Raw genomic sequence first — 25,506 nt, forward strand, 5'->3', positions numbered from 1 at the left:
ATAGATCATTGTGGGTGACATAACGTGTACCTTATGAAAGCAGTCTTTCAGTGAAAAACATGTAAGCTTTGAGAATGTGTGTAGTTTATCTGGCAGCAATCTAACCCAATGGGTGTTTCAGGTCTGTTTGAAAAGGAGAGAAACAGAGCAAGTACTGAAGGAGACAATTTGAATCAGAATCAGATTTAGTAGTAGTTGTTTTAAGCATCTCAAAATGTAATAATTCACAGCATACAACAATTTGAGCTCTGATTTTTTTTTCCTGTAGCATCCAGAGATATGCTGTTATTCCACTGTCTACAAATTCAGGCTTGATTGGTTGGGTCCCCCACTGTGACACACTGCATGCACTCATCCGAGACTACAGAGAGAAGAAAAAGATCCTGCTCAATATTGAACATCGCATCATGCTGAGGGTAAAGAGCAAAGCTGGCAGAGGTTTTGGTACATTGTTTTAGGAGTCCACTGTTTTAATGAAGAGTAATGGTGCACAGCTTGTTGTTCCTTTGCCTGTTTTCTGATTGTTATTGGTACCAGTAATAAATGCAAAAATATCAGGTAAGAGTTATAAAATGCTACCAAGAGGTAAAAATTGCCATATGTTTATTTGTGTCTCCTTTCCTGTTTTACCAGTGACCACAAGTTGTTACCATCTGGTGACAAAAATGTGGAATTTTGTGTGACTATGATGTGACTTACACAGGGTGCCATGCTGCTAGCATTTACAAACATTGTGTCTAAGCAACAGGGCCAAAATTAGAGAGACTGGAGAAACTGAACATTACTACAAAAGCTGGAATTGCCTGCCAAAAAGGAAAGTGTGTGCCAACCCAAAAGACTTATTTGGATAATGGTTCTTGAAACATATTTACCTTCACAGTATTTTATTTAAATATGGCTATGGCCTACTTTGTGGATACTAAATCACTTGCTATCCCATTTTAAATTAGTTCTTCACTGTTGGGCAGTCATCTCACTGAATTTGGGAACATACTGGTCAGTCTACAAACAATTTCATTATAATCTTGATCTGAATTTTTTTGTGATTACAGTGTTTCTCATAGTACAGCTATGGATTACTGGAGGTGGCTTTTTGAAATTGATGTCACTTCTCAATTATAGATGGCTCCAGATTATGACCACCTGACTCTGATGCAGAAGGTAGAAGTATTTGAACATGCTGTCAATAACACAGCTGGTGATGACCTTGCCAAACTGCTGTGGTTGAAGAGTCCAAGCTCAGAGGTGAGTTCAGCACGTGTAATGGCTTGTGTTTGGCAATCAGCGTGGTGTGGCATTACCTTCTTTGCAGAATGAATGAGAGATGGTGTTTATTCATCATAAACTCCGGGTGAATCACTGCAGAACATGAATCCACACGTGTGTCCCCTCGCAAGGGGCCTTACACAGTTCAGATCTCAATGGCTGCCAGAGCGAAATCCAAAGCACAGGACTGGAGACTGAAGCTCTGCATACTGTGCATGGGCAGAGAAAAGCAGGAGCCTCAGATTATAAACTCTTATTGGCTTAGACATCAAATTCAAAGCCACAGGATGCTTGAACCCCTTCAGGCTTATGGAGTGTATTGCACCTAAGCATGTCATGGTTTTACTTTGTGCAAAATGCAAGTAATTAGTGTATAAATTAAAATATAAGCTGACACATGCAACATACCTGCTTGGCTTTTTCTGTTTTGTCTCCACTTGCAGGTGTGGTTTGACAGAAGAACAAACTACACTCGTTCACTAGCTGTGATGTCAATGGTTGGGTACATTTTGGGCCTTGGGGACAGGTAAGTGAAATTGTAAAGGCTTTTTAAATAAAAGCACAAACTGTGTAAGCCTATCAATTCGTTCCTTGGATCTGGTCTTAGGATAACAACTTTCATTGTGGTTATTGCTGAGTTGTAATGCTACCATCTTTCAGGACCTAATTGTTCTGCTGGTATTTTCAGCACTGCAGACATGAGATGTAGGGCTTGTGTTTCCTGAGTACAAATAAGAGTTCTTTCCATTTGGGGAGGACAGTACAGACAGAATTACTTCAAGGACCACAAGCGCTAGTTTTGTCCTTTCCTTTCACTCACAAAGTGGCAAAATTCTTTCTCCATCCATTCTATAAAACAGAAACATTGTTGACACCAATCTGTGTGCTTCATGTGTATGAGATGGCAAATTTTTGCAAAGACTGTTAGGACTGTTTATGTACAGTCCCCCACCTTTTTGGGGAGAAAAGAAGCACTGTGATCAAGCATCAATTTTTGTTCCCTGGAATAGAAAATTGAAATCCAGAAAGTATTTAGTGACAGTGGTCGTCTGAATCTCCCTCCAGATGGGTTCGGTTGCACTACTTATTTAATGTACATTTTTGCCTGGGGTGTATTTATTCTTTGAAGCAGGAAACTCTAGTGCTATGTATGTTCACAGCAGTTGTCAGAGAGACAAATGAAGTCCCTATAAATACTCCTTAAAGACTGCTCGAGACTTAAAACAAATGAAAGTTGATGTTGGTTTAACTATTACTTAGTGCTTTTTCTAATTTGCAATGCAGACATGTTCTGACAGGGAGTATGTACAATCCAAATGGACTGGGCAAATTAAAAAAAAAAAAAAACAAAACAAAAAAAAAAAAAACCCAAACCATAAAATGAACAAATGTTTGATTTAGTATATGACTTAGTGTCAAAAGGGGATATCATAACTTCCAAAATACTTACTGAAGGCAATATGTTTTAGATTTAAGTTCTGTAATGCAAAACCAGCTAAACCTTCAAATGTTTTCATAAGAAAAGCTTTTATTCCTGGACTTAAAGGTCTTTATAATGAAATTATAAATTGAAAACTGAATTAAAAGAAGATTGGAACAAGCCAGCATGAATAGCAGCAGTCCTACTCTGGATTGATTCTGTTCTTTTCTGGTGGTAATCCAATTTGCATTACTTCACCTGTAGCATAATTCATTACATTTTTCTATACTAAAAAATGATAAAGCATAAAATAAGTAAAAAAAATATATTCTAACTGAAAAATAAATGTTCATAGCCAAGAAATGTACTGATGGTTCTGGTCCAATAGGTTGTTTATCTCCCAAGGTGAGAAGGTCTCTTAACTCCTGAGAGGTAATTGCAAAAGTAATGTGATAGATGCACTGTCAGGAAGCTATTCTCTTCATCCCGAGATTGAAGATCTCAGACAAGCAAGCTGTCACTGGCTGTTATTGTTCATGAAGATAAATATCATTTTAGACTGGAGCTGCTGTGATTTACTTTGGGTTTTTATAATGGTCTGTCACCCTGTTTTTTCCTCCTACTCCTTCATCAAAGACATCCCTCCAATCTGATGTTAGACAGACTGAGTGGAAAGATCCTGCACATCGACTTTGGGGACTGTTTTGAGGTAAATCTTTGTATTTGGACATTAAATTTTCTGTAATGCTTCACATTTTTTGGTGGAACAGGAATGAATCTATAAGCCAGGATAAACTGACCTTGGGGTGTGATTCCCAGCAAGTCCTTTGGCTCTCTTTTGAGCTTCACTTTACCTACAGGCAAGATGAAAATAATAAACACTTCATCTCAGAGGCATGCTTTAGGGATAAGCTGATCACTGTGACAAGCAAAGAAGTGCAAACATCACTTTTCCATAAAATTTTCTGGAGCAGTTTAAGCTGCTGATAGGCAGTCTGTGTCACTTGACACTAGCAGCTTGGCACAAACTTAGTTTTCCCTCTGTTACCAAGTTAATTATCTGGCTTCTCCCAGAAATTTGTGGAAACTGAGGAACATGAAGCAGGGACTTGATTTTTCTATTTGGAATACAATCTTCAAGATGGTAGCGAAAAAAAAACCCAATTCTTACTAACTGTTAAATAATAAGTTACCTGTTAATTTACTATGTTATCCATCATCATGTGTTTAGGTTGCAATGACAAGAGAAAAGTTCCCTGAGAAGATTCCCTTTAGGTTAACAAGGATGCTGACAAATGCTATGGAGGTAAGCGTTCCCTCCTTAATATGAAAGGAATTGTTCCTAGGGAAAATGGCACCCATTTCTCAGTTTTTCCCTGTATTTTCTGTTGTGGGTAAACCTCTCCATTCCTTAAGAACCAGAGGTGTTAATATTTCAGTTGCATTTACTGTAAGTTAAAATATCTCCTGTGATCTTTCCAGTACGTTACAGTGGAAAGTAATTTTTTAATTGATGCAAAAAATTCCTCCAATTTCTTGGACCTTAGTTCCCTCATTTCAAACAGCTGTTTGCATCAACCAGACACAAAGAATGGCATGGGACTTCACGAAGATCATAATGGCAGAACAAAGCTTCTTAGTTTGTAATGAACATCGATCTTGTTCTCTAATGAACAAAGCATAGCGAATACCAGTGCAAAGCACAAGCCGCTTCCCGCTCCCTGAACATTAGGGTTGCAGTTGGATAGTGAACGAAGCAGTGTGGTTGATTTGCTTCTTTCTCTTCTGAAGGTGACAGGCCTCGATGGCAATTACAGAATCACCTGTCACACAGTCATGGAAGTCCTGCGTGAACATAAGGACAGTGTCATGGCTGTGCTTGAAGCCTTTGTGTATGATCCCTTATTGAATTGGCGGCTGATGGACAGTAAGTGATTTTGGTAAAACAGTGACAGCAAGAGAGTTATCAGTCTGATTTCATACAAGAATCCAGGAGCCTGAAATGCAATGTCTGTCTGAAGACAATGTGATGAAATTGTTGGTTTGCACCTGCTACTTCTGTGCACACATGGTTTCTAGGGATTGTAATGTGAAATTACCACAGTGGTTAGAAACCTTTTGCCCTTAAACACGAACACAGAACTAAGGTACAAGCAAAATTGTTTGGCTTGGTTTTGTATTAGTTGTTATTAGGAGATTGAAAGCTGTTTTCAGGTGACATAAAATCTGGAGAAAGAGAAAGGCAGTCAACTCTGTATTGCTTGTGGACAGATTTGCTATGAAACACTGAAACTCCAGTTTTTACTTTTCATCTCCTTATTTTCTTGCAGCAAATACAAAGGGCAATAAGCGCTCACGAACAAGAACAGACTCCTACTCAGCTAGTCAGTCAGTAGGTGAGTACAAAAGATGATGTATGTCGTGAATGTTTGGAGCAGGTTTTTTCGGCAGTGCACAAGGCTGAGTAAATGTTTTTCCATCCTCTTCTCAAAAGCAGACTGGTAAACAGCTTGTCATTAGCTTTAGGACTGGAAGCGGTGAGTTCAGTACTTTGGCTCAAAAAGCCACTGCTCCTTTACAGTTACATTAACACCCCTCTGGAACACATAGAAACTGATGTAATCCAAGGTATAATTGATATGGGGTAGTAATTTACTTAGCTACCAGAAATTAGTGTGCCAAACCTGGCAAGTGGCCATCTGACGGAACGTTGAGAGTTCTATGTTGAATCTTAGCAGTTCTTCCCTATTGAAGAATAGGAACAGTGTTTCATATGGAGAGTTCTACAAATAAACATACTTATTTGATTATAATTTTAGGTTAATTGTATATCATTTCAAAATATCTTTCAATTACACTTTCATACAAAGTGTTCCTAAAACTTGGGTCAGGCCTTTCAGTATGTTAGCCGGGGAAAAAGAATGTTTGCTCCTGTGATATGCTTCCATTAACGATAACAATGTGTGGCACACTTGTCCACAGTAAAATATGCTTTTCAAATGAGCTGATTAGCAGTTTTGTTCCAGAAGAATATTATTTTATCTGCTTTACAGCTTCATGTTTATGCTTCTATGTTTTTGTGGGTTTTTTTCAACAGAAATGTTGGACAGTGTTGAATTGGGTGAGACAGCCCATAAGAAAACTGGGACCACAGTGCCTGAATCCATCCATTCCTTCAGTAAGTTTCATTGTTGTTTCTATACTGATGCAGCAATTGTTCTTGGATACAATTACATGAGATTGGACAGATACAGTTCCTTGTCAGCATAAATGAGGACTATAATTACTTGTGTTCTCAACTCAAAAAAAAAAAAAAATTGACAGAAAATGTACTGGTATCTGGGTTTGTTTGCTCTCAAAATGGTACTTGTGGTGTTTGGGCATGGCAAATGTAACAGCAGTACAAATGCTTTTATTTTTCTGCTGAAGTCCTAGTTCTCTTTCCTGCTTCTGTCTTGTAGTAGGAGATGGCCTAGTGAAGCCAGAAGCTCTAAATAAGAAGGCAATTCAAATCATCAACAGGGTTCGAGATAAGCTCACTGGTATGTTTTTGTTTGTATAAGCTAAATGAAAATCTGATGAGATGGATCGGCACTATTAGCATTTGTATTTTGTGTTAATTCTTGAATTTAATTATTCTGATTAAGTGGTTGAAGCCATTTCCGTGGTTTTGTCACAGAAGTACTGGTGCCTGCATTTAGATACAAATGAGCCTAATTTGAAAAGTACAGCATTGTTTATAACTAAACAGACTTCATATTTTGTATGTCTTAGCTTGTTAGTGCAAGTTGAATTTCTACTGTCCTGCTTTATAGTTTGCAGCATTTAGTTGAGAAATTTTATACTCAAAGTTTATAAGAAACTACCCTCCACCTGCCAAACAATGTCCTTGAAGGGATTAGGACCAGGATTCCAGCTACTGGAAAGTTATCTGTTGTTGGTTTATCCATTACTTGGAGAATATAAAAGGAAGAAACTGTAATAATAGGGAAAACAGAGTTCTGGGCTTTGTATGCCTTTAGAGGGTTCTCCATGTTTGGAAAAAAATTACATTTTATATACTGTAAGGGAAAGGTAGTTAAAAATCCTATCAGTCCTTAACTTGTCACCCATAAGCAAGTTATGTTGTATGATGTGACTTCCATTTATGGGGGATTTTATCCTTCAATTTCAAAGGTCGAGACTTCTCTCATGACGAAACCCTTGATGTACCCACACAAGTAGAATTGCTCATTAAGCAAGCTACTTCTCACGAGAATCTGTGTCAGTGCTACATCGGATGGTGAGTTTGTCCTTCAGTAAACCTTGCAAAATTCTTCTCAGAATAATCCAAGCAGAGAACAGCTAAGGAAGATGTCACTTGTGTAGTTAGTTATGTGTAGGAGCCTTACCACATGTTGCATCTGCTCATTTTGCAAGCCTATGCCAGCGATCCCATAGACAGCCCTCTGTAAGAGTTGTTGTTTTAGGTAGTGTCAGGGGTTTTAGAACATTTAAACTGCAAACAGCCTCAACTTTTTAAGTGTTTGAAATAAGGCATGTGGTGGTCACTGATTTCAGTTAGTGAGGAACCACAAGTTCTAAAGTAAACAAAGGTGATTTGCTGTCATTTTGAGAATTCACTAACTTTGGAATATGCTGAAGGAAGTCGATCTTGTTAGCGTTTTTAAATGTTAGTTAGCTGGAAAGAAGCATGGGAATCACCTGTCAACGTTTCCTGTACTAAAAGAGTGCCTAGTTAGTCTGGAATCTCAGTCCTTCTCAGTGTTGCCTTTGTGAAACCATATGCAGATCAGCATTACTACAATATCTTTGTTTCCTTTAGGTGTCCTTTCTGGTAACAGAAGATTCCAAAGTATCCACAGCCTTTTATTCTGGAGGCTTTTGCACTCCCAAACTTGCTCTTCTACAAACACAAACTGAGAACGTTGGACTGAAATACAGCCTTTGTCAAATATTTTGAAATGTAAATGAAAAGAGTTATTGTATATTAAAAGTTGGTTTAAGCCAATATATAGCTGCTGTTGGAAAAACACAAGCTGTCTGAAACACAACACTTGATTTGGGTTTCCAGGACAGTGAAGACTGATTGTACCACAGAAGTCTATGGTTCCACTTGGTCTTTGGGGAACTGGTGATCCATTGAAAATAACTGTATACGGGTTTTGACTTAACTTTGCAATGTAACTAAGTCATTTGCAGATTAATTATTGCTCTGGTCAGTCCTGTTGGCGTGGCTGCAGTGAGATCAATGCACTTGCGTGCGGGAGGCTCCTTTTAGGTTTGGGGGTGAACTGGATAACTGGAAAGGAAGAGAAGTTTTACCACTGTTTCATCCTGTTACCTTGTTTCCAAACTTGATTCTTGCCCCCAGATTGGAAACTGTATATCCACTCATTACACTAGTTGCCGGAGTTGTGTTTCAAACTGCAACAGGGTATCAGAGCAGACCCAAGAGCTGAAGGAGCTGAGCAAAGACAGGTGCCTCTATGCGGGTTGATCCGTGGCAAACTGGATGCAGGGTACAAATGAAATCCCGCTTGGGAGCTTCCCGCAGTGTCGGGATTAAAAAGCAGTATTGGGAAATAACTAGTGAAAGTTAGTGCTTGGCATAGGAGGCAGACAGGGGGAGAACTGGTCATAACTTGAAACAGAAAATAATGGTTATTAAACATGAGGGTGAAGACAAAGTTATGATTTATGAATTAAACATATTAAAAACAATGCACAAAATACAACAGAGTAGCCATGTTTAGATGACATGTTGTATTTGAATATTTTTGTGCCAATAAACTACACCAAAATCTGAACACTTTGATTGTGTTCTTGTTTATTCCTAGGTACTTCTTAGGAAGAGGCAGGGATGCAGTTGGTTTTTTTTCCTCCACGTTCCCTGTTGCCATGGATTTGACTTGTGTGTTTCTGCATCAGTTCAGGTGGCTGGCTATATTTCTCTTCTGGTAGCAGCTGGAGGCAAAATTACCAAGATGGGATGGTGTTTGTCACTTCTGTAAAAGAAACTTAACCATACAACCCCTAAATTTTAGTTTCCAGCAGATGCCATGTCCTTTGTGCAGTAAGAACATCAGCTTTCTTAGTCTGGGCGTCACAGCCGCAGCTCGAGGGACAGCGTGGGTGCCTCGCTGTCCCGGCCAGGGTCCCGTAGGCTTCCCCAGCCGCTTGTGCTGGTGCTGGCACGCCGAAAATGGGGAGTAGGGAGGTGGCGGTCGGGGGCGTTGGGTGTTAGTGGCCCCTCCCCCTTCCAGGCACTGGGGGGGCTGTCACGGGCGCTGCTCTGTGGGCAGGCCCTGGGCCCTGCTGGGGGGTGCGTGTGGGGGGAGAGGGCCGGGGGTCTGGCCCCTCTTTAAGGCCCGAGGGGTACCCCCCAGCAGCCGGGGGCCTGTTCCGCCACGCCGCCCGGGGGCGCCAGAGGGCAGCCCTGGCCCCCTCTCAGCGCCCCTCCCAACGGCCGCGTTCTCGCGAGAACGTCGGAATGTGACGTGGCTGAGGGGGAACAATGGCGGCCGCCGCCGGTGGGGAGAGCGGCAGCGCGGCAGCGGCGAGCCCCGCGGGGCAGGAGGGGGGCCCCGGGGCGGCGGGGCGACCCGCGGAGGCGGGCAGCGCGATGGCGGTGCTGCCGGGCTTCGACGATGTCGACGCCTTCGTCAAGGTGCGCGCCGGGGGCCGAGGGCCGCGGGGCGGGCGCCGTGCACTACCGCTCCCGGCGTGCCGGGCGTGGTACGGTGCATGCCGGGTGTCGTAGTCCGGCGCGGGGGCTGCCTGAGGGCAGCGGGGTGCGGGCCGCTCCCACGGCCGCCGGCGCCTGCCCCGTGCAGGGGCCTCCTGGCCTGAGCGCCCCGCCGGGGGGGGGGTTGCCGCCTCCCCGATGTGAGGCCTTGGGCCGCGGAGGGGCCGGGCCCCCGGTGCGGGGTGCGCGGCCGTGGGCATCGCCCCCGGTTACCGCGCTCGGCATCGGCTCCGCGCGGCCCCGCCGCTCTGCCTGCCGCCTGGCAAGCTGGGGGCATTGCAGCGTGTTTGGGGGCTTTGTTAGTAATTACCTGCGTTCCTGCTGCTTTAACAAACTGTCTGTCAGACTTTAAGTACTAGACTGTAGTTTAAGTCTTGTTCTCATTACTAGACATTCATCATTTTTTAAATGTCTAAATGACAATGTGAACTAAATGACCGCGAACTTATATCAAAAAGCCCCATATTATTATGTATTGGAACCACGCAGTTCGAACAAGCTAGGCAAAATGCGTTTCTACCAAGTAGTATCCTGGGTAAATGGAGGAACAAAGTACTGAAATGACACTAACGACGTGGTGTTCTTGCACAGTATGCTCTCGGCACAGTGGTAGCAGCGACAAAGGCATCTAATGGGCTCCCTCAGCCTGGTGATGAGTATGACTTCTACCGAAGCTTCCCTGGCTTCCGAGCGTACTGTGAAACACAGGGTGACCATCTCCTTAGCTGGTAAGGATGCTTTTGCGTCTCTGGGCTGTTGCTAAAACTTTCACTCCAAAACAGAAGATAGCACCCTTCTTTAGAGACTCCAAACTTACTGTAGATAAAAATATGTTTTATTTCACATACCTAATTTTAGTTGCTCTTCTAGTGCTTGACAGTTTAAGTAACAAGTTTGAGGAGAGCCTTTTATAATGATTTGGATAGAGAGAAGTGCAAAGAGCAAAGGCGCGTTAGGCTATTTTAGAAGTCACGTGGATTGTAAGGAATTAGTTCTAACAATGCTGTATAGGTGTTTCTTCTTTTCACTGCTTGTGCGATGTTCTCTGTAGATACTGCATTTGATTTCTTTTCAAACTTTGAAAACGTCAGAAGCTGAAGTGAATTGGACAGTTTAGCGTTCAGCAAGACTGCTTTCAAATTGCTAATAGCTGTGCCATTCTCTTGCTAAGCATGAGCAAGGTGATGCAGTACCATGGCTGCCATAGCCACATGAAAGATCACAGAAAAGCAACAGAGCTGGAAGATAAATTTGATATGCTGGTTGACTCCAATGATGTCATTCTTGAAAGAGTGGTAAGCAAACTATTTCTGAACATTGTTCTTATAAACTATTCAGTTGCCACAAGTTCCTCCTCCTTTACAAGAATTCCAGTGGTAGTGCTTTTACAGTTACATTTAGTGTTTCCTCAGCCTGGTGGTTTTCCCTTTTATTTTAAAAACATTTCCATGTGCTAGGCTAGCGGTCACAGCAACTAAGGCAGATGGGTTATGGCCCAAAGGGAAGGAAGGTAGTAGGAGACTTGTGAGGAAACTAAACACAGTTTGGCACAGGAACCTCACAACCTGGTCTGTAAATTCATAGAGCTGCTTCTCTGAGGAAACTTCCTGCCCCTGATGTTCACCATACTCCTGCATTTGTCTGTCTCATGTTGCACAGAATGCAGGGGAAATGGCAGTGGAGATATCTGCCTGTGTCTTTACTCTGACTAGAGTGGCTGAGCATGCTAATTTAACAGGCGTTTCGTTTGAATTTAGGGTATTTTATTGGATGAAGCAGCAGGAGTGAACAAAAACCAGCAACCAGTCCTCCCTGCTGGGTTACAGCCCCCTCAGACGATCGTTTCCAGCTGGAACCGCAGGGTGAGTCCTCTGCGATCAGTTTGCTGTGTTATCTTGGCTTTTTTTCCCAGTATTGGCAATACTGATTTTGCAGTGGAGCTGAGTAGTTAAATGTTCTGTCACGGTTTTTTAGGTGTCTTAACTTCCTTCTTTTTTCCTGTTCCTATTTATTCAAACTTGGTTCTGGATTCTGTCTGCTTTCAGTTGCCGTTTCAGTTTCATGTACACAACAGTCTTTCTTTTGCTTATTCATCAGAATTTGGAATCCTGATTCAGAGAACTGTCATTCTTAGATGCTGGACTCACTGCAAAAGTGTAACTCCGTTTTGAGTTTGAGACACAGCTTTATTCCTCTGAATGTTAGGTCAGGCTGAGTAAAAGAAACTCTGGATGTCTGTTAATTCATGTGGGGTTTACCTGTGACTTACCTTTTTCCAAATAGGCAGGAGAATTCCACAAGAGAGCTCAATCTGAAACCTTCCGACTGCTTCATGCCAAGAATATCTCTCGACCACAGCTTAAGTTTCGGGAAAAGATTGACAATTCCAACACTCCTTTTGTACCTAAACTTTTTATCAAGCCAAATGCCCTGAAACCTTTGCCTGAAGGTAAGGAGTTTATTTTTTGTTGGGTAACCTATTGAGAGTATTTGACAGAAATCTGTCCTCACAGTCTAGAGGAGAAATCATTGACTGTAAGAACAGGTAACAGTGGGAAGTGTTGACCATTTAGGTGGTGTAAGCTCTGTGACTGTTGTTTAAATATGCATAATGTAAGGGTAGGTCAGCATACAGCATCTTCTTGTTGGTATACAGTAAATGATCTGTTCCAAACAGATATTCTGCAGCTTCTCTTTACCACCATTGAACTGTGTGATGAGAGTCAATCTGGCACCAGAAGTGGTCTTGACTAGTCTAATTGGCTTTACAGATCCTTTTTCTAATTAGTTAGGAACGCCAGGTGTATGGTTAGACCTACCTCTTTGGGTGCTTTATCAAAGCCGCCAGCATAACATCCCGTCTCGGCAACATGTCGTTCTGCTGCTGGTGATTCATCCTTAGTCTGCACTGATGAGGCTGTACTTTTAATAACTGGGAATGGCTGAAAGGTTCTTCTGAAGATTTTTCAATCTCCTTCCAAGCTCTTGAGCAGAACCACCTTGTATCTGGTTTAATAACAGCCTGCTAAAACCTATTAACTAAGTTGTCATTAGAGCTGCAGACAGAAACCTTGCTGACAGCAAAAGCTGCAGGTCTAAATTGTTACAATTTTTGATGCTTTACGATTTTAATAGGATCTTGTGGTGGGTGGAGGGAAGAGAGTAGTAGGCTGAGAACATGTTATATGTGGGACCCGGTACAGTTGTTCCATATTGGTTGTTCAGCCCTCGCGAAGAGTGGACGGGAACGAAAGGAGCGCCCTGAGGACTTGGATGTGCCACCTGCTTTGGCAGACTTCATACACCAGCAGAGGACGCAGCAAACTGAGCAAGACATGTAAGAAATCAAACTGACAGCAAGGTGCTTGAGTACCACCAGTGAACATGCACTTGTATGGTCCCATTGTGCTGATGCTTTTCATGTGTGACAGCTCTGCATGTGTTTGTGTCCCCACGCTATATTGCCTGTGATTTGCTTTAGACATCTGCAGTCATTTTAAACCTATGCTTAATAAGAGACAAGATTTCCACTCAGTAGGGAAATTGCCATAGTTCTCAAAGTCTCTGTGCTCTGGCTGCATAAAGATGGCTGAAATTTAGTCTGTGCCTGTCTTCCTAATTTCCACAGGTTTGCTCACCCTTACCAGTATGAACTGGAGCATTTTTCTCCACCAGATGGAGTTCTCCAGAAACCAGAACCCCAGGTTGGTGCCCATGTTAATTTAAACTTACTGCAGATGCAGTAAGTTTACAGACAGCCACACTTGATGAATTTCAGAATTGAGGGTGGTCAGGGGTAGGAATTGATGGAAAACATACCATGCCTAATAATTTGCTCTGCCAGATGTACAGGCCCATCAAGGAAACACCCTGTCATTTTGTCAGCACACTGGATGAGCTGGTAGAGCTAAATGAAAAGCTTATGAATTGTAAAGAATTCGCCCTGGACTTAGAGGTAATCAAATTGCCTTTTCCATTAAAATGTTACATGTGTACTGTTAATACCTAGGAGACCATTATATTATTCTAATCTGTTTTGTAGTCTTCTCTTTCTCCTGCTTTTTGTAGTTTTTGACATGAAAAAGTTTGTGACCCTGCCCTGTCAGATACTATCTGTAAGGTTGAATTCAACTGTGTCAATATTATAAGTTTCCCAATGGTAGTACTGGCTGCACACTTCATACTGAATCCGATCTTCTTTCAGTTCATCTCACGGGGTTTTTTGTGTCATGCTGGTGACTGCAAAGAGACAGCTTGCTCATCCAATTGCCTTTTTCTTCATGAAGTCCTCTGCTACTTTTTCTTCCTTCACTTGGAGTGCTGTTTGTTGTATAGTATTACTTCTGTAATGGATCCTAGCTTACATCTCTCTTCCATGTTTTTCAGCACCATTCCTACAGGAGCTTCCTGGGCTTGACATGTCTTATGCAGATTTCCACCCGAACAGAAGACTTCATTATTGATACACTGGAATTGCGTAGTGACATGAACATTCTCAATGAGACCTTCACAGACCCTGCAATTGTGAAGGTCAGCTGCCAAATTCACCAATTCACCACCAGAATTCCTTGCCCTCTGCCCCTTAGTTTAAGTTTTGTTACAGTTAGTAGCACACCATGCTCTGTCTTTGTCACTGGGCTCTCCTTTCATTTTAATTTGTTCAGGTGCCTGTTTCTTTGATGTAAGTGGGGAGTTACTTGCCAAGTGCACTCATTTAGCATTTCTGCATTTCACGGCAAAGGACAGAGAGAAAAGAAATCTGGTCCTAGACATGTGAATATGAAACCACAGCACTGCCGGCCTGGAGTAGAAATGTTCTTCATATCGTTGTCAATTTGTTTTGTTTTTCAAGGTTCTTCATGGTGCTGATTCAGATGTAGAATGGCTGCAAAAAGACTTTGGTCTGTATTTGGTGAACATGTTTGATACTCACCAAGCTGCTCGTCTCCTCAATCTTGGGAGGCATTCTTTGGACCACTTGCTGAAGCTGTATTGCAACATAGATGCTGACAAGCAGTACCAGCTGGCTGACTGGAGGATACGGTAAAAACTGACCCCTTAAGTAGCACTTATCCTTGATTGTATTGATAGAGCAGAAGCATGTTTCTAGTTGCAAGCCCCATAGTTGTAGATTAGTCTCAAAAGTGAACGAGCAAAGCATTTACCTGGCTGTGCTTTGAGTTCTTTTATGAGTGTTACATTTCCTGTGTTTCTTTAGAAATTGCAATTTTGGGGGAAGATTGAGGAAGATTTAAGTAACGAGAAGTTCCTGGAGGCTTGCTTCTTAGCAGCAGCGCTTAACCACTGCAGTATTATGGAGAAAGTCAGTATTTGCACCTCTACAGCCCCCACAGAAACATTCAGTCACCTGTACTAGGTAGAGCAGTATGCTGTTGCAGCATGAGCAGATGGACCCTGCACAGCACAGAGATACGAGGTCTACTTTATGTAGGCTGCAGAGAAAGAAGAGTTATGACAAATACAGTTCTGCCATCTGATGTAGCTACATGGCAATCCTGCTCTCCAGCAGCGAACAACATATCGTCTGAATTGGAGAGCGCACACACATTACTGCTGTTGCCCAACAAATCCTTCAGTAAGGAAACAGAAGAATTTCCATAATTAGTTTTTGGCATGTTTTACATGCAATTTGCCCTAATATGCCTTGCAAGATGAAAGTGGCAGTTTGATGGGGCAACTGAAAAGTATTCATGTAATTCTGGCTTTTTTTCTAGCCCTTTGCCAGAAGAAATGGTTCGGTATGCCCGTGACGACACTCATTACTTGCTCTACATCTATGATAAAATGAGGGAGGCGCTGTGGGAGAGAGGGAACGAGCAGCCCACTCAGCTGCAGGTTGTGTGGCAACGCAGCAAGGACATCTGCCTGAAGGTAAAGCCTCACCTGCTTGAATTACCTGCATCAGAGTATGGGCTTAGTAGGACAGAAAGTCCTTGCCTATTCTACATGTATTGCATAGACGCAGGTTTTTTTCCTCTTTGTATGTCTGAAAACAGCTGTATGAACTGATTGTTGTGTGCAGTCACTTGTTTCACTAGCTAAAATCCTTGGATTCAGATGCCTTTTTGCTGGTTTTTAAATGCTAGCACTCCTTGGCCTCATGATGCTTTCAGGTCTGTCTTTTCCAAGAGCGATGTTACATTTCCAGTTCTACTAGGTGTTCCTAGAAGTTCAAAGCCTAGCTGGAGTTGCATTATGAGATAATTATATTGTGCCTGTGGAAAATACTGTCTATGAAAGTAGGCCTTGTCAAATGTTGTAAAGCTTGAAGATACTGTATGTCTAAAGCTGCTCCTGGAGTTGGTGAGGGTGGTTTTTCCCTAAAAATGGGTGAGATGTATGTTTTCCAGGGATAGGCTTCTACCAATAGTTCAGGGTAAAAGCTCCGAGGCACGTTGTACCTGAGTTTATTCAGTCCCCTTATGTCTGTGTGAGATTCTGTCTGTCTCAGTGAAGCAAGGCAAACGAGAAAGCACAAATCTGATGCTGATCATGAGTGTTTCTGTTTTTTCCTGTCCAGAAATACATCAAGCCCCTTTTTTCAGATGAATCCTACCTTGAGCTCTACAGGAGGCAGAAAAAACATCTCAGCCCACAGCAGCTAGCAGCATTTAGGTTGCTGTTTGCATGGAGAGACAAGGTGGCACGTCAAGAGGATGAGAGTACAGGGTAAGAAGTCTTTTGTTACAGACACTGGCTTAATACTTCAGTGAGTTTCTTGGATTGTGCTTCTCCCGCCCCGAGGTGAAACCACTTTGTTACCTGTAGGGATTGGTGTACTACCTCGGGCTGCTTTTTACAGAGGTGGCCTGTTACGTTAGCAGTAAACTCTTACAGGTGTCGCCCTGCTTTATTTCTTTTTAACAGATTTCATCTTTTCAGACCTTGTAATTGGGGCAGACTTTGCACTTTGAAGGTATTTTTAAAGAGTTTTTAACATTCCGTTACATTTACACCGCCTTTTTGTGTTGTAGATATGTGCTACCAAATCATATGCTATTGAAGATAGCAGAGGAGCTGCCCAAGTAAGTTTTGTTCACAGGAGTCTCATTTGATTTTAATATCCAACAAGTCATTTTCTAGTGTGTAATTTGTTCTGCAGTTGGTCCCTTCCTTCCAGCTTTCAGTACTGCTTTTCTCTATAGCTGTTCACTTTTGAAGAGAAATAAACAGCAATACTCCTTGAGAAGGCTCCAAACTTATTCCGGGATACATCTCTCTCTGATTTTATTCCACTAATAAAACACATTCCTTTGCATTGCTATATGTCACATGTCCCTGCCTGAGATTCCTACAACATTACAGAGCAAGAGGGGGATGAGTTCCCCTGTAGCATTTATTTGGGAGTTCAGTTCCTAAAGGGATGGCAGGGGGGCAGGGGCAAGGGGCAGATCCCTTAAAACTCTGAATTTATACATTTTCCTCAAACAACGTGGCACTCATCAGTAACACCCATATTTTAGAATAACAAAAATGCATCTTTAAATGCAAGTCCACTGCTGGGCTCAGCTTCCATGGATGAATACTGAACAAGAAACAAAATTAATATGGGGACAGACAGAAGACAAGTGAGAGGGGGCTGCGTTAATGGTTTCTCCTTATCTGCACAAACCTGGTTTAGAAGAATTTTTCATCACAGAAAATAAACTCTGACCGATTAATCTGACTTGTCTTACTCTGTCACAGTCAGGACCATGGTTGTATCTGGTTGCACATCCTTTGAATGCAAATGCCTAACATAACAGCCATAAATATAGCAGACTGAATTTTTCTCATCTCTCTTTAGGGAACCCCAGGGCATCATTGCTTGCTGTAATCCAGTCCCACCACTAGTTCGCCAGCAGATTAATGAATTGCATCTTCTCATTCACCAGGCCCGGGAGATGCCTTTTCTCAAGGTAGGAGTAGCTCATACCACGCAAGAGACTCATCACTTGCTTTCTGTAAGCCAGGGACTGGAGCTAAATGGTGACCTGCAATGATGTGTGTGCTGACGTTTGCTTTCTGAAGACTATGAATATAGCATTCTGTAGTAGAGCAGAAAGATATATTGCATCTTCTTCTTGCCTATCTGTTGTCTGCTCTGTACTGGCTTACACACAATGTAGTTTACTGGAGAACTATAGCAGTGAAAGAACTGATGCTATTTGAACAGGGTGCAGTTGTCTGTCTTACGTTGCACATCATGTTTGCCTGTGTGAGGAAGAAACGGACCTTGTGGAATTTGTTGGTCCATGTAAATGGATTCATAAATCTTTTACAGCTATGGTGAAGCAAAAAAAAACAAACCCGAGGTGTAAGAGGGTCATTTGTTAAGATATATATTGAGCATGTTGCTTATTAATACAGTCTTCCTCCTTTAGTGAAATAAACTCATTTGTGAGTATGGATGTGTCCTTTCTGTGTGAGGTGTTTATAAACATATCCATATGCACTTCAGAAGAAGAAAGAATGAAGTTCTATCAACCTGCTAGCTTATCAATGAAAACTTGGCTAAGGAGGCCAGCCTAGAAGAAACAGGGCAGGTGGCATTTAAGTGACTTACCTTTCTCTCCCATTCTAGTCGGAGATTCCTTTGGCAGTCACGAAGGGAACACCCCTCTCCAACCCTGAGGTACTGTTTACATAATGTTTGTTACCTAATACCTTAAGCCTTAAACTCAGAAACAAACGAAGCAAAATTCTAACTTGTAGTAAATCATTTCTTCTCATCCATTTTATGGGTGTCTCGGCTTTAGCTTAATGTTACTTTTCCGTGCTAAATTCTATAAGGTTACCGGCTGCAAATCGCTATTTTACAAACCACCATAGCAGCACTTAAGGCTTCGTCAGCAAACACTCTAGCTGCTGGACAGTTTCATGTGTGTTAGTCTATATTGACTGATCTGTAAGAAGAGAAGTTCCAGATGAGTTTCTAAGGCTGACTTATTTAATCCCCTCATGTGTATGAAGTAAAGCATCTCCATTAGCCCCTGGGTGTTTGCACAGATAGCCTTTTGATGCCAGATGCAGTGTGCTCTGCCAGGTAAGCTATATAATGAATATTCAGTCTCTGACTTTCACCCTTTTATTTTAATTTTCATTAATGTACCTCCACAATTTGTGAAAACACATACAGATATGTAGAGTAGTGTATTAATGGTGTTTGTAATTTGAATCTCTCTGCAGAGGCTGGAGAATACCTTCTTTGGACCACATGACAGTTCTCGGATTCCTATGGATGATTTTCAGAATAACTCTGCCTTGGGTAATTTGGACTTAACCTAAAAACTGTGCTAATAATGACATGATATGGTTTTGACATGGGGAAGTAAGCAGCCCTGAAGAAACTTTCGGTGAAATCCCATTACACAAAAGCAGTAAAATGTACAAGTATCTAATAAAAATTTTGTCTTCTTTTCCTTTTCATGTAGAGTCTGCACCAGTTTTGGAACATGGTTGTCTCTTTTCAGACAGTGAGAGGACAGTGAATATTCAGGGTGTTCAGCCAGAGTCAACGTGTCTTGTTGCTACTGCCACTGTCAGCATATTCAGTGTAAGCAACATGTTTGTGATAGCGTCAGTATTTTAAGTATTAGAAAACGTACTTAATAATCTAATAAAACTGTGTGAAAGTGTTGCAAGAAATAGTAAGTTGGGACATGCATGGAAATGAGACTGGCTTCCTGTCAGGCATTTGGTATAACCAAGACAACCAGGTTAGGGGGCCATCAAGTTAATTACATCTCTCTGGAGGGTTACTGCCATTGGTGGAGTTTCAGAGAGAGTGAGAAATAACATGCATGAAACCGCAGTAGCCAAACCCCAAAATTATTAATGTTAATATTTCTTCCCTTTTTTGGCTTTTTTTTAGGAATGTGATGAAGATAAAAGCAACAAGGCTTTAACCACTGCACAACAGAAAGCTCAGCGTATAATGGAGTCCTTTGAAAATCCATTTAGAATGGTAAAAGCTCCCAGTATATATTAGTAGTGTAACTCAAACTACCTCGTGCAGAGGATGCTCTGAGCTGTTTTTCCAGGCATATCTGAAAGATGTAGCATCAGCTGCTGCTCTTCCTGGAATCAAGAGATTGTCCTTGCAAAACACACACATGTAGACTTGTTTACAAAACAGACTGAAATGCCTCTTAGATATATGTCTTTCTACATAGTAAACAGACCTTTCACTATTGGGTTTTTTTAAATCAAGTTTGCGGGTTTTTTAATTTGCATCATATTTTGGTCTTTACTTCATGGCTAGAGCTAGTGAGCTGATTTTACTCTTCTAATGAATCAGAAGAACAATAGAATACTTTGTTATAGATTTGGAGTGGCAAATTACTAGGTTATAATATCAAAACAACTTTTTCTGTGTGTGGTTGTGGGTTGGTTTTTCAGGGATTTTTTTTGTTGGTTTTTTCTTCAACGTTTCTCTTGGCCATAGCGGTGGTAACTTTTCTTTTTCCAAAAGGTGTTTGATCTGTAGAATGTTTCTTAAATGTGAACTTTTTGATTTGGAACATTTTAAGTGGCATTTTAGCAATGAGCTAAATGTCATGTGCTGTGTTTAAAGCAGAATGGTTTTCTCCTCTTTACAGTACCTACCTTCAGAACAGAATCCTGTCTACGTCTCACAATCTGCAAAGTTTGACCCATCATCAAAAATTTATGAAGTAAGACTCGTGCTAAACTCTCCTGCTAAATCATACAAAAGAAACAAATAAGTGATTATTTTCCTTGGGAACCACAGCAATTATAGATATTTTTTTTTCATCTTTGATTCTCCATAGAAAAAGAATGTGAGTTTTGAGAAACTTGGCATGTTTCTGAATCTGTAGTTCATTGTTTCTGTAGCATTCGTATCCCTCGAAGAATCAGGGATTGGAGACATTCCACTGTATATTCCGTCTGTCAAAGCTACAAACTACTACTGAAGTCTGTACCTGCCTTTGTTCTCACGGCTTGTTTGTAGCTTAAAACTTAAAGCACATGGTTTTACCTGGTGCAGCAGATCTTAATCTCTTCTACAATCCAATTTGATCTTTTGTACTCTTAATGAAGAGCAGCATGTGGTAGCAAGTTTATAAACTCCCTTTTGCCATAAAACTTCAAAGAAAGTGAGCCCAGGTAATTTTTTTTCATTGCAGATCAGCAATCGATGGAAGTTGATGAGTCAGACACAAGTACAGGAGTCCAAGGGTGAAACCAAAAAGAAAGCAACCCAGCAGTCAGGTATGGCGGTTCTTCCCTTTCTCAGTGTGTTGGCCAGCATGCTTTTCCCAGTGCACATAGGTTGTTTCCTACTTACAAGAAAAACTTAGATGATGGATTTCCTGATGGATGAGATCTTTGACAAAGATTGTACTCTCTTTAGTTTGAGACTTGCTACAAGCTGGTTTGCTTGCTTTTTCTGAGCTCCTGGCTAACTTACTCCTGCTTTTTATAGTAATGCTTGTTTCTTTCCGTAGTTGCTCGTGACCAGGCACAAAAGGTGTATAAAGAGGCAACAGAAAATATTGTGTCTGTTCGTCAGCAAGCTATGGTATGTCACTGAATTCCCTACTTCCAGTCCTTGCCGCTCTCGACTTGTATAACATTGTTCAGAATGAGACCCTATAACTCTGACATACCTTTGGAGTCCTACAGCTCTGAAGTACCTGAATGACAGTTTTTTGATAGCAGTCTTTCTGTGGTTCTGCCCTTTGTGTAGCAACAGGGCCCTAGCAACAGTGCTGTGCAAGTCTTTGCATCCCTCCATATCTTCAGTAGGGAACGTTTTCCACTGCCGTGCCATTCTGCTCCTCACTTGCCTAGGTTCCCCTTGATCTTCCTGTGGGGCCACAGCAGATCTCAGCCTCTAGTAGCCTGTGAAATGAAAACTTGGCTTTTAATCTGAAAAGTCCCTGCTACGAAGGAAAAAAAAAAAAAAAAACCACACAAAACCCCAACAGTTTAGGTCCAAGGAAGAACAGAGTGCTGTCTCCCCACACTATAACGGCCACAGGCAATAGCTGTCACTGGAGCCTGGGTCCACTGGGCAGTTCATTTGCATGCCGTATTCAAGCCTACACAGAGATGTTTCATTCTCCTCTCCTGAACTTGTCCTTGTTTTGTATTCTGTGGGTTGCTTTCACAGCAGGAACAAGCTAGTAAGAAGAGGGAGAGAGTCATGAGTGAAATGGGAACAGAGCTGCCAAATCAAGAAAAGAAACGGCCAAAAACCTCCCAGCAACCAGAGGAGCTGGAAGCACCGAAGCAGTTTACCCCCTTCGATTATAGCAAGTCCAACTTCAAAGTATTTGCGGGTAAGATCTGGATCTCTTGCTAGAGTGCTGCAGGCTGTGGAAAATGTTGCCAGCTGAGCCCTGAGAGGGCTCTGTGTGAATGTAGGTACAAACTGTTACAATGCACTTACCTTACAGTGGGGAAACACTAAAAGAAACTAACTGGAGGACTGTGCAGTTTAGCATCCCTTTTCGGATTTGGAAACAAAATCCTGAAAGCGTTGGCCAAGGGGATTGTGGGTTCAGATTTTGCTTCTTTTCTCTCTAGAGAAAGTCATCTAGAGAAAGTGGACCCCAGAAGCTAGGAGGCAAAGGAGATTTTTATCTATTCGAAAGCATCTCCTGCCCTTAAGAGACCATTCTGGTTTTTAGCATGTGGGAGACTGCAGTGGAACCTCCTTATCATCAGAGGAACACCGTGGAATATACTGTTCTTTATGGGAGATTTTAGTGACAGCTTCTCTCCTCTCTGCCTTAGGAAGCAGCAAATCGAAGCAGTCACCACAGTTTGATCCTGCCAAGCAAGCTTATGCAGGCAAGGTACGAGCACAACATGAAAGAAGGAACACAAGTGTTGATGATAGCATGTACCCAGCTGGGGACTTGCTGGGGAAGGCAGATGACTTTTTCTGGATCTGCAGAATGTTCCCTAACAGCACACGGTACTGAGGGACAGCTTCCAATCACAAGCTCATACTTTGTATTAGAGCCTCTTCCCGTTCAGGTTCTTGAGGCCCCTCAGACTCTCGTTTTTTCCCCACCTCTTCATACATTGTTCACACCTACGCCTCCACGCGTCACAGGTGCAACACTTAGACCACAGCACAACACAAGTTCCACAACAATTGAGATTGTTTAAATTTTCTTTCTTCTCATCAGTTTCTCAGTGAAACACATACTTAGGGAAACCTGTGACCAGCATAGGGCAGCTCTGGTGTTGTCACCCCCCAGCCACCCCAGGTCACCCCTGCAGACCTGGGTTACCTAAATCCCCCCTTGTATACCCTGCATAGTGCTCGTGTGGAGCGCTTGGTTGCTGATGCGTGATGTCAGTGGCAATTCAGGCACGAAGTAATAGGATGCCCATGTGTGAACTCATTGGGCGCTTGAGCGCTAATTTTAAGTTATGAAAGCTCATTTCTAGCATTTCAGCTGCTTTTCCTGTGCATGCTGCCTTCCTGCATATTTAACTGGAGGGCAAATGGTACCAGGGAGCATCTTGGATATTCATGAAACATCATATTTTAGAAGCTGAATGAGCTCATGCCTGATAGTGTAGGGAAGTTTCCTGTGCAATCCCTTTGCTGTGTCAGTTGAAACTTTTTTCAGAAAAAAAGAAACTGATGGGTGAACTTGGGACAACCTGTACAGATCTTTCTGTCTAGATGGGCAAGGTTAGTCGTCAGTGCGTTATTGTGCCTCATGTGTCAAGGTTAAACCAGTAGAACAGCACTTATTTGGATGCAGTCAGTGCATGTCCATACAAAGAAGTGCTAAAACATAAAGCTCACGGTGTAAACGAGCAGTGTTCCTTTGAAGGTGGAGGGACCTGGCAGCACATGAATCTCATGGGATATGCTGTATTTGGAAGTTACCTCACTGTGGTGGTGGTGTGGTTTTTTTTTTTTCTGTGCAGAAATTTGCTGGAGCTAACAAACCTCAACAATCTGGAAACCGAAGCATGTCCTACCTGGCGGGGAAAGCTGATAGGTGTGTTGTCAGCCTGCTCTCATCGCAGTGGTGGAGTGTTTTCATGCCTGTGCCCTGGAGCTATGGGCAGAGCGTAGCTATTGTCCTCTATTGTTGTGGGAGCTTAGGTGCATGTTTAATGGGAAGAGGTTGTGCTTAGTCAGTCAGGATTAATGCAATCAAAGACAACTCTGGGTGGAAGGTTTGAAATGCAGAGGTAAAAGTTTGTGTTAGTAGATGTGGGAGTCCTTTGGCCACAGAGATAGGTAGAGGTGGGGAGAACATGTACCTAGCTTGGGAGGATGATAAGTAACAGTACTGCCAAATATGAACATTCTTCTTCTGAAAAGATACTTAATGTGTAGCTTTACAAGGCTTGATCCTTGAGTATTATTTAGACATAAAAGGGCAACACTATGTAAGGACAGGACTGGAGGGAGAAAGGTTCTGTCGGCATCCATAGCCCTTTCCCAATAGAATCATCATAACCTACAATAGTCTTGAGTGAATTTAGAGCAAGAGTTAAAGCCTTTCTGTCTTTTGCAGGGATTCCAGGCACCACTGGCCGAAGAGATAGTCCTTGTTACAGGACCTGTGGGAGCTGCTGCTGAATGAAACAGTAGTCAAAAGTATTGTCACCATAGGAAGGCAAATACTGGTCGTTGAGCAGTTTTTGTACAGAAATGTTTTTAAGCCCATTAAAATCCTTTTTTTTCCAAAAGGAAAAACATCTTTATGTCACTTGTATTATATTCACATTGGGTCTTTTTCTAATTATACTCACGTATGTCGCTTTGTTTCTAATTTTGGAAGTTTATCTTGTGTCCTCAAACACAGGCTGATTGCTTGAAATCCCGAAGAACCATCATGTCAGTGGAGTGTAACCTCTTGGCATCTCTAAAGCCAGCACAAAAATAATAGAGAGATTCAGTAGATGTGACTCAAACGCCAGCAGTCCAGAGGAGGAAATAAGGCCAGACTATCTTTTATGTTAGGCCTTGCTTACAAATTGAACTGCACAGCACATCTCTTACAAGACAAGGTAATATGAAAAATGAGTGTGTTTACTTGGTAGAGTTTGTTTATTTTTAAGCAAAGATTTTATTTTAAGGGGTAATAAAATAGTTGGGGTGCTTTTTTTACATCAGAGACCAGTGGTTATGGAGTGAAAGCAATAGCATTAAGTAGAAGGTAAAAACAGAGTGCAGTATCGGGTTGGGGACAGCCAGTGAGGCTCTGTGCTGCAACTGAAGCTCGGTACAGCTATTCTAACATTTCGAAATTTGAAGTACTTGCAGCAAATTATCCTCGAGCCGTTGTGGAAGGAGTGTCGGCCCATAATTTGGTGGATGGATGGATGGCAGAGCTTATTCTAAATGCTGACAGCGGAAGGCTGGTCATGCTGCTGTAAAAGATGTAAACAACGTGACAGTTTAACAGTCAGGAGTGCTGAAGGGTAGGGCTGATGTGACTTTGCTTGAAGCCACATTAAATCAGTGGCAGAACTGCTCCCTGGATTACTGTCACTGCGCTGACTGGTAGATCTTGTGCTCTTTCTCAAAGGCCTCGTCTTTACTCTGATTTCCTTTTCCGACTAAGGATTTTCCATTTTGTGCTCGCCTGTTTTGGCAACAACAATGTACTTGGTTGGGCTAGGTGCAGGGAGCGAGTGGGTGGCAGTAAAAACTTCCCTCTCAGTTACAAATCAGAGGGCTTTATTTTACAAAGAGCATGAGGAGGTTTGGGATTTATTTTGTTTTCAATCATTTCCCATATTTTTGGGGAGTAGTGAGTGGAAGTAACAGAGGAGGGATTTTCCTCCTTAGGTACTTCAGTGTGAACAGTGCCAGCTGAGCAGCATTGTAATGGCAGAACAGAGTCCCTTTCTGCTCATAAAATCTGCTTGCATGGCTGAATATTGGAGAATGTTTTTGAAGAGGCAGTTAAATAGCAATTGTCTCTGAAGTGCATTTGCGGGGACTGCCAGTTCCCCCCCTTCGTGTCAGCTTTGCCACTTCTGACCTTTCTGTAACTTGAAGAACAAGCGAGTTACACCGAAAGCCCCATTGGCTGGGGAAGTAGTAAAATTTTGGAAG

At 42.1% G+C, this 25,506-nt stretch overlaps 2 protein-coding genes across 7 annotated transcripts in view; both read left to right on the forward strand.

Moving 5' to 3' along the window:
• MTOR (mechanistic target of rapamycin kinase) overlaps positions 1-8,496 on the forward strand; it is a 66,878-nt gene extending 58,382 nt beyond the window's left edge. For 5 of the 6 annotated variants that reach the window (XM_056330786.1, XM_056330787.1, XM_056330785.1 and 2 more), the window contains 11 exons: positions 269-416; positions 1,123-1,245; positions 1,710-1,792; positions 3,323-3,395; positions 3,918-3,992; positions 4,478-4,613; positions 5,017-5,082; positions 5,784-5,864; positions 6,148-6,228; positions 6,863-6,968; positions 7,512-8,496. In XM_056330786.1, the coding sequence (XP_056186761.1) occupies positions 269-416; positions 1,123-1,245; positions 1,710-1,792; positions 3,323-3,395; positions 3,918-3,992; positions 4,478-4,613; positions 5,017-5,082; positions 5,784-5,864; positions 6,148-6,228; positions 6,863-6,968; positions 7,512-7,527 (988 nt within the window). In that variant the 3' untranslated portion in view covers positions 7,528-8,496. The remainder of the gene's footprint in view (positions 1-268; positions 417-1,122; positions 1,246-1,709; positions 1,793-3,322; positions 3,396-3,917; positions 3,993-4,477; positions 4,614-5,016; positions 5,083-5,783; positions 5,865-6,147; positions 6,229-6,862; positions 6,969-7,511) is intronic. The other variant, XM_056330788.1, reaches the window with a different exon arrangement.
• Positions 8,497-9,179: 683 nt separating this feature from the next.
• On the forward strand, positions 9,180-24,138 carry EXOSC10 (exosome component 10). The gene is made up of 25 exons (XM_056330791.1): positions 9,180-9,356; positions 10,026-10,162; positions 10,606-10,729; positions 11,192-11,296; positions 11,718-11,883; positions 12,660-12,771; positions 13,063-13,138; positions 13,279-13,389; positions 13,821-13,964; positions 14,287-14,477; positions 15,170-15,326; positions 15,976-16,124; positions 16,430-16,480; positions 17,242-17,353; positions 18,019-18,069; positions 18,624-18,702; positions 18,869-18,990; positions 19,309-19,401; positions 20,036-20,110; positions 20,585-20,669; positions 20,906-20,979; positions 21,574-21,742; positions 22,200-22,261; positions 23,358-23,431; positions 23,957-24,138. Exons 1-25 carry the CDS (start codon positions 9,204-9,206, stop codon positions 23,985-23,987), a joined length of 2,703 nt encoding a protein of 900 aa, XP_056186766.1. The 5' UTR covers positions 9,180-9,203; the 3' UTR covers positions 23,988-24,138.
• The last annotated feature ends 1,368 nt before the right edge of the window (positions 24,139-25,506 follow it).

This window comes from Falco biarmicus, chromosome 3 (assembly GCF_023638135.1).
Source record: "Falco biarmicus isolate bFalBia1 chromosome 3, bFalBia1.pri, whole genome shotgun sequence".
Taxonomy (NCBI): Eukaryota; Metazoa; Chordata; class Aves; order Falconiformes; family Falconidae; genus Falco; species Falco biarmicus.